At 46.3% G+C, this 12612-nt stretch overlaps 1 protein-coding gene across 4 annotated transcripts in view; it reads right to left on the minus strand.

Annotated features, from left to right (window-relative positions):
- The window catches only part of LOC106609251 (ras association domain-containing protein 3), a 57623-nt gene that overhangs the window by 25961 nt on the left and 19050 nt on the right, over positions 1-12612 (minus strand). The window contains exon 1 of one of the 4 annotated variants that reach the window (XM_014207835.2): positions 460-799. The exons of the other annotated variants lie outside the window; for them this stretch is intronic. Coding sequence (XP_014063310.1) covers positions 460-582 — 123 coding nt within the window. The 5' untranslated portion in view covers positions 583-799. Of the gene's footprint in view, positions 1-459; positions 800-12612 lie in introns of those variants that run through there. 4 annotated transcript variants of the gene reach the window in all.

Below are 12612 nucleotides of genomic sequence, written 5' to 3' on the forward strand. Positions count from 1 at the left end.
AAGGTCTCCTCTGGCATGCAAGTTTCCAATTAACCAACTCTTCCACTGTTTAAAATACAACTATACAATTTAATTGTCGACTATAGCTCAAAATATAAAAGCCCCTAAGTGGCTATCCTATCAAAGTATGATCCCACGTGGTTCTGAAATATATTAGCTGCACGTGCCACTCAGATTACGGCTATAATTGTCCACCATCAGACGAGCTCCATTCAAATCTAAAATCATAAAGCCTGGCAAACCAATATGGATTTAGCCTAAACAAATAATTGATAGCTAAAGTTAGCTCATGAGACGGCTAGCCAGCCTGCCTGCCATTGGTTACGTTGAAAATACTGTAGAGCAGACTGCACGCGAAACTGGTAACTCCTTAACGCGTTAGCAACAGGTTGCTATCTTTATATGACAAAACACAGTAGCTACCAGGTGAGACGTTCGCACAAATTAAAGTTAATGTACCTTGCACTGGGTTGGTTTCCCTGAAGGCTTCTTGAAGAACGAAGTTCTGGCGGTGAAAAAATACTCTTCGGAGTCCTCTTCTAAACTACTGTAGCCACTACTCATGGTGCTAGTCCACGTCATTTGAGGAGAAAACGAATCTCTTCAAATTTGGCTGCAGCAAAGCAACAACTTGAAAATAAAGTTGGCTACACCTCCGCAAAATTGTTTTGTGAACCGCAAAAAGCAGAAACACTTTCCAACGCTCGAATCCTCCGTTCACTCTTCAACCAACTACTGATCAATTCTCACCCTCTAGCGCCTATGGAGCTACGCTGTCTGTCAGCCGCTCTGAAGACACGCCTACTAGAACTCATTGAAAGTCTTTTATAGAAATCGCCTTTGACTTTCTTCCTCAACTTCTTCTTCGTGTGGCTTTTCGACAGACTAGACGCTGTGTTGCTGCCGTTTACAGGTCGGAGAGCCGATTGCACATTTTGGTCAACCCAAAAAAGGGAAAAGAGGAATGGGACAAATTTAAATTGCACCACCATCTAACCATGCAACTATACACTATCCCCAAAAACCAACCACCCGGTCCCACTATTTTTTGCCCAATGGATGGAACCCCTTCTCTCAAAACTTCCTGTAGATCTTCTGCACTAAAATCTCTCACACCCAAATATTTCTCTGCTACTGCAACTACCACATCTATCTTCAGTGGTGTCTGCTCCATCAGTACAGTTCAGTTGATCGCCATGGCTATAACCGCAAAGAAATCCAACCTTACTAAACTCATCCTCTCTGGCTCTCTCTCTTCAGGCCTGCTCACTGGGGGGCTCCCAGTCAACTCACTCACCCTCGGGCTATCCTCTATTCTCTTCGCTGCCTTAGCATAGGAAACTTTCTGCCCCACTCGAACTCTGGCAATCTCAACCTGTCTCTCTCTCTTTTTTTAAAAAAAATCTTTATTTTAACATGGAAAACAGACTGAGACCTGGATCTCTTTTACGGCTGTGCCCTGTGTAAACATGTTGTCATGTACAGTTTTAGGCATACAGACAAGAACATTTCAAACATACAAAACAAAGACACAATTCAACAGAAACAAATCACAGACAACATCATATTGATCCTCCATAACATTTTTGAAATGGGCAAGGGACACCAGAGTGTCTAACTTAAGTTGGATCTGCAGTTTGTTCCATAAATAAGGCGCAAAGGAACTAAAGGCAGTCCTACCCAACTCTGTGGAGACCGCAGGAGTCTCTAATGTAATCCACATCTGTGATCTGGTTTTAAAATTGTATATCTAGTGGAAATGAATGATGATATATATGGAGGTAGTTTTAAAAGAAGCGCTTTATAAATAAACAAGAGAGCATGTTGCTCTCGCCTCACAGATAGAGAGGCCCAACCCACATGTTGATATAGGATACAGTGATGAGTTTTGTAACTATCACCCGTGATAAACCTGAGTGCACAATGGTAAATAGCATCCAGTGGTTTTAATGCGTTTGCCGATGCATAATATCACCATAATCTAAAACGGACATAAAAGTAGCCTGCACAATTTGTTTTCTATTTACAAAGGACAGACAAGCCCTGTTTCTGTAAAGGAACCCTATCTTGAATTTGAGCTTTTTTCCCAATTCAGTAACATGTTTTTTAAAGGAAAGCCTATCATCTAACCATACCCCTAAATATTTATATGCAGAGACCTGTTTGATTTGAGTACCATCCAAGCTAGTGATTACAAAAGTGTTTCTAACTGAGAGTTTAGACCTTTCACAGGGCACTTTGTATCCCCAGCTGCATTGGCACCCCCACAGTTGACACACAGTGCTTTCTCTATCCCAACTGTAACCTGACTATGCTCTCATGCAGATTTCTCACATCGTGGGATTTCCCTTCTACATACTGCTGCAACATGTCCAAAACCTTGGCACCTAAAGCACCGTAGCGGGTTCGGAACATAGGCCCTCACGGAATAGCAAATATAACCTAACCTTAACAGGTAGAAACTCTGGGTCAAAGCTCAACAAAACAGACAGGGTATTTTCAGTCTTGCCATCGGGTCTACATCTCACCAAATGGCGGAAATCACAAACACTAGGAATCTTCATTTTCATTTGATCCACCTCTACATTCAACACTTCCCTACAGATCACCCCTTTCTGCACACCCCAAAGCACACCACAGGTTGAACCCCGAGCTGCGTGACTTAAAGCACCCGCTTCCTCTGGGAGGCGGATATGTAACTGATGTGAAATGGCTAGTTAGTTAGCGGTGGTGCGCTCTAATAGCGTTTCAATCGGGTGACGTCACTCGCTCTGCGACCTTAAGTAGTTGTTACCCTTGCTCTGCAAGGGCCGCGGCTTTTGTGGTGCGATGGGTAACGATGCTTCGTGGGGTGTCAGTTGTTGATGTGTGGTTCAAGCCCAGGTTGGGGCGAGGAGAGGGACGGAAGCTATACTGTTACAGATACATAAAAAATCCAAACAATTCCACTTCTCGAAACTTCACAGATGTAACCATTCCCAGTTTATCCTTTACCCAGCTTGACACAACGTACGGGTTGCCCAAAAAGCAGGAATCAACCCTTTTCTAAAATCTCACTCCTACCGGTCCAAAATCATCTCTGGTAGGATTCTCGGGGCAAACGTTGAAAGACTCTACCACACCTGCTGCCGCAGGTAGGCCCACTACATCCTGGACTGGCCCAACTTCAGAGTGCTCACCACTGCCGACTGACTCCATTTCAAGATCCTCAAGGTTCTCAAGAGAGCATGAAGACCTATAAGTAAGATTACTTGGTTTGTAATCAGGAGACGTAAGTATGCACTCCTCAAACGAAGGTGTATACACAGGAGACAAACCTCTGATCTTAGTAGCGCTTTCGCGTCATCGCACCTCCTTCGCCTCTTCCCAACCTACACTTTCCACCGGCTTCTCCGTGGTCCACCTGTGATTTGTTGAATACATCAGAATAAGTAGAGATAAACCATTACATTCACACCAATGAAGCGAAACCCATAGTTATTTAATTCTTTCTTGCTTGCTTCTCCCCTCCTGCCTCTCATAGTTTTCTTTCCTCAGTCAGTGTGGCATTTGATGACATACTCCCGAGTGGCGCAGCGGTCTAAGGCACTGCATCTCAGTGCAAGAGGCGTCACTACAGTCCCTGGTTAGATTCCAGGCTGTATCACATCCGGCCGTGAGAGAGTCCCATATGGCGGGGCACAATAGGCCCAGCGTCGTCCGGGTTTGGCCGGGGTAGGCTGTCATTGTAAATACGAATTTGTTCTTAACTGCCTAGTTAAATAAAGGTTACATTCTTTTTTTTATACTGTAGGTCTATATGCTCAGCACTTCCACTCATCATCAAATAATCCATTTGAATCCATAAATGCACACATCCTAAAGAGACAACATAACATCTGCTTGCCACTTACCTCAATGAACATGCAGCACAGCGAAGCTAGCTTTCTTATTTTCCTTCCCTGCAACATGCTGCTTTACCAGAGCTCCAGGACCAACTAAACTAAAAATGCAGACCAAAGGCATTTAATACTTTAGACTTACATACGCCCAGATGAATGGGTGGAACATCAGACGTTCGCTCAGACCAACCTTTTAAAATTTCCAGTGACCCTTGATAGTAGTGGTAGTGTGTGCTTGTGTGTCTCTAAGTGTGTACGTGTCAAAAACCCCTGCCTATCGGTCAGAACCACATATAACCTATATATAAAATCAGAATGTCTTGCCCCTTTCTAAACTCTGCATAGGCCTATGGGAGCCACCCTAGCACAGCTCAATGTGCTCGGACGGGATTCTGTAGCCAGGGGTAACATGACATCATCAGTAACCAGGAAATGGGACGCGAGAACCCTACGCAGGAACTCCGGTTCAACTGCATTCTCACCTTTCAATCCAAACTGGTCAAGGCATTGGTTATAGTGACCTAGGGTCCATCTCTTGTCCGTCTCTACCATATGAGGACAACATTAGTTATGTAAACGTTTGGCATGGACGAAGAAAAGCTGAATAAAAACACCCAAATTAAAGCCTTGTTCTCTGTTAGACATGCGACTGGGTTGGGTTCTAGCCAGGAATAAACCCCTCTCTGCTACTGACTCTCATTCCCTGATGTGGGTTGGATTTCTCTCCTACTGGCGTTGATCACAGCGAGTCATGAAAATGTAATCATTTCAGCAGCAGCTTCTCATGCTGTTGTTACGACAACCACCCATGCAGTGTCAGATAATCTGTTGTATAAGTATTAATAAACATTCTTAAAACACATTTGGTGTTTGACTGCGGGGAGGCTAGCTGGCTCCTGGGTTTATTTGGTTATAAATGTGTAATATGGTTTTATTCATGTTTTAACTCAGTGGTGGTATTTTAATGTCTGATAAAGTTGTCTTGCATCAGCCAACAAATGGAACCCATTACTGTGATTCTCAGAGAGCAGAGCTATAACGCTTTAACAGCCACAATGAAAAGTGCATGCAGTTCATTTCTATTAGGATTTTAGTTGCCTAAGGCTTTTTTCTTCGTACATTTCTACATGGCTCCTCCTGTATGGCTTGTTCTTTAACACACTAATATCATACAACTAGCTAGCCCACCCAGTCACTAGAAAGGCTGTTACAATGTCAGATACTGGGTCAAACGTATGTAACATCTGTAGTGAATAAGGCGTACAACCCTTATCCTGACCACACCCAACACACACTGTAGCAGGCTTCTTGGGGGTTTATGGAGGGACAGGCCTAATTTAAACCCAGAGTGCAGAGCTGACCTAAAAATAACCTAGGAGCACTGGAACAGCCAAACCCTCCAACCACACCACAGCTTGGCCAGAGAAGACTCATACAGCTGGCCTCTGTGTCCAGTTCTCTTGCAGTCTCAGAGCCAACTGCCCACGTGTCTGTTAAGGACAAACTATACTGTCCACTAGAACCCTGTCTAACCAACAGCTCTTCTGGTCAGGTGGACTGATGGGCACTAGTTGTTACGGCTTCCGTGGCCTGTATTTCTGTAGTACTGCGCTGACTTCGGAACCAACAGATCGGCTCCTGTAGGTGCATGGGAGCGTGTGAAAAAAAAATCGCAGAGAATGTCTCAGACACATGGGAACTCATTCTCAGTCCCAACCCCCTCACACTCCCTCTCCCTTCCCTGGTGTAAAACAATGGACACTCGGCTTGAACCCCGCCCCCCTTCCCGATCTCCAGAGAGAGAGAGAGCGGTCAGGCAGGTCAGGCTAGAGAGAGAGAGCGTTCAGGCAGATCAGGCAAGAGAGAGAGAGCGGTCAGGCAGGCCTGGCTAGAGAGAGAGAGCGGTCACGCAGGCCTGGCTAGAGAGAGTGAGCGGTCAGGCAGGCCAGGCTAGAGAGAGAGAGCGGTCAGGCAGGCCTGGCTAGAGAGAGAGAGCGGTCAGGCAGGCCTGGCTAGAGAGAGAGAGAGCGGTCAGGCAGGCCTGGCTAGAGAGAGAGAGCGGTCACGCAGGCCTGGCTAGAGAGAGAGAGCGGTCAGGCAGGCCTGGCTAGAGAGAGAGAGAGCGGTCAAGCAGGCCTGGTTAGAGAGAGAGAGCGGTCAGGCAGGCCAGGCTAGAGAGAGAGAGCGGTCAGGCAGGCCAGGCTAGAGAGAGAGAGCGGTCAGGCAGGCCAGGCTAGAGAGAGAGAGCGGTCAGGCAGGCCAGGCTAGAGAGAGAGAGCGGTCAGGCAGGCCTGGCTAGAGAGAGAGAGCGGTCAGGCAGGCCAGGCTAGAGAGAGAGAGCGGTCAGGCAGGCCTGGCTAGAGAGAGAGAGCGGTCAGGCAGGCCAGGCTAGAGAGAGAGAGCGGTCAGGCAGGCCAGGCTAGAGAGAGAGAGCGGTCAGGCAGGCCTGGCTAGAGAGAGAGAGCGGTCAGGCAGGCCTGGCTAGAGAGAGAGAGCGGTCAGGCAGGCCAGGCTAGAGAGAGAGAGCGGTCAGGCAGGCCAGGCTAGAGAGAGAGAGCGGTCAGGCAGGCCTGGCTAGAGAGAGAGAGCGGTCAGGCAGGCCAGGCTAGAGAGAGAGAGTGGTCAGGCAGGTCAGGCTAGAGAGAGAGAGCGGTCAGGCAGGCCTGGCTAGAGAGAGAGAGCGGTCAGGCAGGCCAGGCTAGAGAGAGAGAGGTGAACACTCACTGGACCTGTAGTCTCTCTGGCTGAGAGCCACAGCCTTTGGCAGACATTACCCACATTCCTCTGCAGACAGGGGGTTAAGGTTCTCAGCACACTGCAGGTTTACAAGCTGCAGGTTTAGTTAGTTATAGGCGAAGGGGTAAGAAGAGGTGAGGGTGAGATAAAAGGGGTAGGTGCGTAAGGAGGCGAGTGGGTGAGGTCGGGGAGGCGTAAGGAACGTCCCATAAATGACTCCATAAATGAAACTCACACGACAAAGGCTCGTCTGTGGAGAGAGTGTTATGAGAAAACTGACACTCTCTACTTCAGGCTAAGGAGGTGTATCAGTGAGTGTGGGAGTCCGAGTTCCCCTACCTTATCTTCTAGAATGACGACATTGTTGTAATAATTCACCCTATTTTATTATCAGGAAGTACAAAAAAAATATTCCTGTGAGCAATGATATATGATGTGCTTGAGATAAAACACAGATGAGGAATGCTCACTCATAAGTGTGATGGATAGCTAGTTTTGGAAAAAGCCAAGGGGTCTGAATACTTTCCGAATGCAATGTATATGGATTACACGCTGGCCCCTTCTCTGTAGATCAACTTTAAACACCTGTGGCCATATATGAGGTTAGATTACACCACAATAGTACTGGATACCTGTCAGTACCCCCTTGACTTAGCCAAGTAAGGCCTGAGTGACTCAACTTTGACTTCTCCTGTGTTTCTTCTGAGGCACTGAGTGCATTGGAGTGAGTGTGTGTGTGTGTGCGCGCGAGTGTGCCTGTTGCAATATATCTGCTGCCTCTCTTCCTCTGAGGCACAGTAACTCAACATCTCTGACAGCCTAGAAGCTCCACTCACTCATGAGCAAACACCATAGGAATGTTTGGATACAGATACTATGCTACTGTAATATATTCCATCTTTGCTTCTGTAGTTACCTAATTTTCACAAGTTCACAACAACAACAAAAAGTTCTTAGTTATGTGCAGACTACTGTATTTCACTTAACTGGTTTCTGAGCTACACAAACCACCCTCCATTTTGCACTTCAAACGGTAAAGAACCTGGCACCCAACGTTGACCCTGGAGAGATCAAAGGGACTATTACACTGGGTAACATACTTACTCTTTGGGGAGTTGAGCTGCTGCCCATAATTCTGCACTCTTTGTTGCCAAAACAGCCAGATCAACACTATCCACTTCACACGCTCTCGGTTTTCTCAAATCAAGTTGAATCTCAAGTCTTTCATCATTCATTTTGTACATGTTTTTATACCTTTATCAATGACGAATGTGCGCCATTTACAATGGAAGCTTATTGGTCAGGAGCGGAGGAGGAGGCATTTGATTATTCGGGTAGATACGGTGGGCACAGTTCAAGGCAGCATTGTAAACATAAACACACACAGACCCAATTCATACCACACCATTGGCTACCCTACGATCAGCCCATAGGCACAGATCTATAAATGTATAGGGGCAACTTTATCCTACTCATAACCGCAGACAACACAGGAACAGCTGCGGCTCACAGGTATAATACTATCGGCAGGTCAGGACTCGCTTAAAGAGTCACAATAGACCTGCTCTCTCCCAGCCTTATGCCCCATATACAGTAACTAACTGTGGCTCCTTTGTCTGGCCCTTAGACGGGCTTAGAATCATCAGGGCCCCACTCTGTCTGTACATTAAGGGGGAAGCGCAAACACTAACTATAGACACTGAGGGGGAAGCACAGAGACGCTGCAGTTAAAACACACAGTCACTACAGGCAACATAAACATAAGGTGAGATTATCCCTCATCCCACTTAGACGCAGGCTCTGATTAGATGTTGGCTCTGTCAACAACATGGACGTCTCTCCTCCTCAGGTAACAACACAGTGACTCACTGATTACACTACAGACTGGCAGGGAAGATAGGAGACGATGGGAAACAGGGGAAAGAAGGTGCAGATAAGAAACAATAATACATCATGTATTTACAGGCTGACATGGAAGTCATCAGGCTGTGACCGTGATGGGATTTTGATTGTGACTGTGGTACAGAAGCCACTCTGTCTTGTGGTTCGACATAAGGTTTTATTTTATAGACATGACTTCTTAGGGCTGTGAATGATAGGGGAACTAAGCTGGAACCATAAGGGACTGCGATGACCACTGATGTATCGCAGACCAAACGAATATTGACTAGTAGTGATAGACATTCTAGTTCAATAGAGTTCACTGTAGAGTCCCGGAAGATTCTTTGATCCAGACAGTCATGTCTGCTATGTCTGCTGATAGGAAACACTGTCTGTCAGAGGTAGCTGGGGTATGGGGAAAGCCTGGGGATGTCTGGTGTGTTGAAGATGTTATCGTACATCTTTATCTGCCCAGTTTGACACAGAGAGGGAACATTGAAATAGCTGGAACACCCTGTCTGTAAAACAGCAACATGATGAACCAATCTGGGCTGAACTCTGACCCCGCTCCAACACAACAAACACATAACAATAAAACCTGACATCAACATCTACAGTAAATCAGGACCGGGTGTGACTTGGTTAACCAAGTCCTCTTTAACTGTGTGTTTCACAATATCCCTGCAGTTGAGGTTAGGTCACTAAAAGGTCAACTGTCTGAAGTTACAGCCCACTAATCGTATAGAACAGAGCTGTTATGCAATATATGATTTAGTGGATTTTGTTTCCGAGTTCTAAGTTCTGGGTTCTGGGTTGGAGAATGGTTCCAGGACCAGGCACTCTGTTGAGAGGTTGGGTTCTGTTATCAGAGGAGTGTAGGCCGATATCTTATAACGAGAGCCGTGTGACAGAGCAGCCTTTTAGTGATTAACATAGCATAAGTGAAAAACAGAGTCGTAACAGGGTTCAGGGGGAATTTCCACCACAAATTTACATTTTAGTAATTTATCAGACGCTCTTATAAAGAGCGACTTACAGTAGTGAGTGCATACATTTTCATACTTGTTTTCATACTGGTCCCCCGTGGGAATCGAACCCACAACCTTGGCGTTACAAGCACCATGATATACCAACTGAGCCACACAGAATTGTATTTAACATTTGGGGTCACTAAGGAAACGGTTGGCTATTTCTGTTGGCTGCACAGTGTGCTGTTGAGGAATCTTCATTCAGCATGAGGTTTAAAGCTTTGTTCGATCTATGTAGAGCTTTACCTGCCCTCTTGTATATATTTACGGTATCCTTTCATTTTGGCCCATAGCTTAACCTTAGTAATCGGTCAGTCTTCAGGTCAGAGTGGATGTTTTTAAGAGGAGCGTTAAGATAAGGTAACCCAGCTAAGATAAGGAAGAAAAACTGACTGAAGCAGGTAAGATAGCATACCTATGGCATGACGCAAGCAACCCTATAGGACGTACTACATTACCCCGCGCACGATGAGGAGGAGAAGAGGGAAGGGAATAAGGGAGACTCCAGTTAGTCTGAGAGCTCAGAGAGGTGTAGAGTCCCTGATCATTCCGCCACAGATAAAGAGTTCTGTGAAGGCTTGTGACGAATGCACATATTAACAGAGGTCTCGCAAAGGTCAAAGGTTAAAGTTCAACAACTTATGCAGGTGTTCCTAACCTAACATTTGGGGTTAACGAGCAGCAAAGAAGCCCAGAGGGAATACATCAACATTCTTCTCCTCCTAACGACTGTTTTCCCCCCAGGTCCCTGTGTTTGACTTTCCCATCGTACAGGAACAGGAAATAGACCTATTATTTACCGCCTGTCTGGTTAGATAGCCTATCAGAGAGCATGGCTCAGCCTATAAGAGTGCAGTAGGGGACATTGTCATATAGAGTTCAGAGGTCACTCTCAGCACTGTGCGTAGTCACTCAGTCAGAAAGCACATGCCCTCAGTCAGAATAACTATCTCTACAGCTAAACTTACTATACATCAACTAACTAAATCCCACATTAACTAACCGAGTACAAATGATGTACCCGGGTGTCTTCGTGCGTAATTTTTTGCGTTAGCGTGTTCATTTTTGATTTAGTGAGCTCTTGTGTATATAAATTAGTTAGCGCCGACAGAGATGTATTTTGCATGTGATGCAATCATGTCTCTAATGGTGAGAAATTGACAGTGACACTTGCCATTTCCAAGAACTTTGTTTCAGGCCCAGTAACAGAGTTAGCCCATGACAGGGCAAGAGCTCTGGGTCAGACTGATGTCAATCTCCGTATTACTCTGTTATAGTCAACACAGTGACACACTCCAGACCAGAACAATCACTGCTAGATGCAATCACTGATCTATCCAAATCAGCTAATCACGTTACGCTCCTGCACGTCATGTCTGAGTGCTGCCCCAGATCTCGTCTCACTCAGAGGCTGTGTTACAGAGCGTGTAGGATTCCTAGTTCGAAAATGTCACCATGTGTTGACTGGCAGCCATATTGAGTCGGCTTCATTCCTGTGAAATTCATCACGTAACCAGCTGTCTGTGATTCATTTAGTAGTACAGGTACGGACAGACGGACGGACGGACGGACGGACGGACGGACGGACGGACGGTCCGTCCGTCCGTCCATCCGTCCGTCTGTCCGTACCTGTACGACAGACAGACAGACAGACAGACAGACAGACAGACAGACAGACAGACAGACAGACAGACAGACAGACAGACAGACAGACAGACAGACAGACAGACAGACAGACAGACAGACAGGGTACCACTAGGTTTTAATCTATTAATCATGATAGTTACTGAGTAATATTGTAGAGGCCCTCTCTGTTCCTAGTTTATTACAGACTCTTCTAAACTGGGATAAGGAGCTCATTGTCTTCCTGTGTCTGTGTCCTCTGGGTATAACAGAGGTTGAGAAGATCCATCCAGCCTCTCTCCGATTCCATTTCCTTCACCGAGACATTTCCTGTCTCGTGGCTTCATATCATTATCTGTCCATTTCAGGAGAGTTGGAACCACAGACCACAGAGCAGAGGCAGAGAGTTAGACAGAGATAGAGCTACGGTCTACTGGGAGGTTCAGAGTACTTCATATAAGGATAATAAAGGATCATATAAATATAGGAATCTGGTTCTGGTTCTGGGCAGTCACATGGGAGAGTTTGATCAAAACCCAACAATGCCTCCCGCTGTCTGACCCGGCCGCAAGCACGCACGTACGCACACATGCACACAGAGACACAGACGACACACAGACACACACACCCAACCACAGATGAACACAGAAACAGAAACACGACACTGTGAAACAACAACAATGACAGACATCTGCATGTCTCAGCAGCACTGTTCAGCACTGGTCCCATTTTTCTGCTGTGCTAACATCTCACCACTAAACTGTTTCACTGCAGTATTGAAGCCAGACTGTTTTTGACAGAGTTGAAGATCCCTGACACGCTGAATATGTCACGCCCTGATCTGTTTCACCTGTCCTTGTGATTGTCTCCACCCCCTCCAGGTGTCGCTTATTTCCCCAGTGTATTTATCCCTGTGTTTCCTGTCTCTCTGTGCCAGTTAGTCTTATAGGTTAGTCAAGTCAACCAGCGTGGTTTTCCCCGTACTCTTTTTGCTATTCTCTTTTTTATAATCTTCCCGGTTTTGACACCTGCCTGACTCTGGGCTACTTTTCCGCCTGCCTGATCATCCTGCCTGCCCTGACCTTGATTCTGCCTGCCCTTCGGTACCTTTTGGACTCTGAACTGGTTTTGATCCTTTTGCCTGTCCATGACCATTCTCTTGCCTTACCCTATTGGATTAATAAACATTGTTAGACTCCAACCATCTGCCTCCTGTGTCTGCATCTAGGTCTCGCCTTGTGTCATAATAGCATATGATCCACAGAGGTGTGTCTATATGGCGTAATGCCCTCACTCATTCCATCCATCCATCCATCCATCACACACGAGAGTAGTGTGTGTGTGTGTATGGGTGTGCATGCTTGCGTACGTGAAGTTGACCAAGGCTCAGGGACTTCGGGACAGGGCCCCCACACACACACACACCCTTGGATTCCCCTGGGACCACAGAGGACAGAAATGTG

This window comes from Salmo salar, chromosome ssa07, assembly GCF_905237065.1.
Source record: "Salmo salar chromosome ssa07, Ssal_v3.1, whole genome shotgun sequence".
Lineage (NCBI taxonomy): Eukaryota > Metazoa > Chordata > Actinopteri > Salmoniformes > Salmonidae > Salmo > Salmo salar.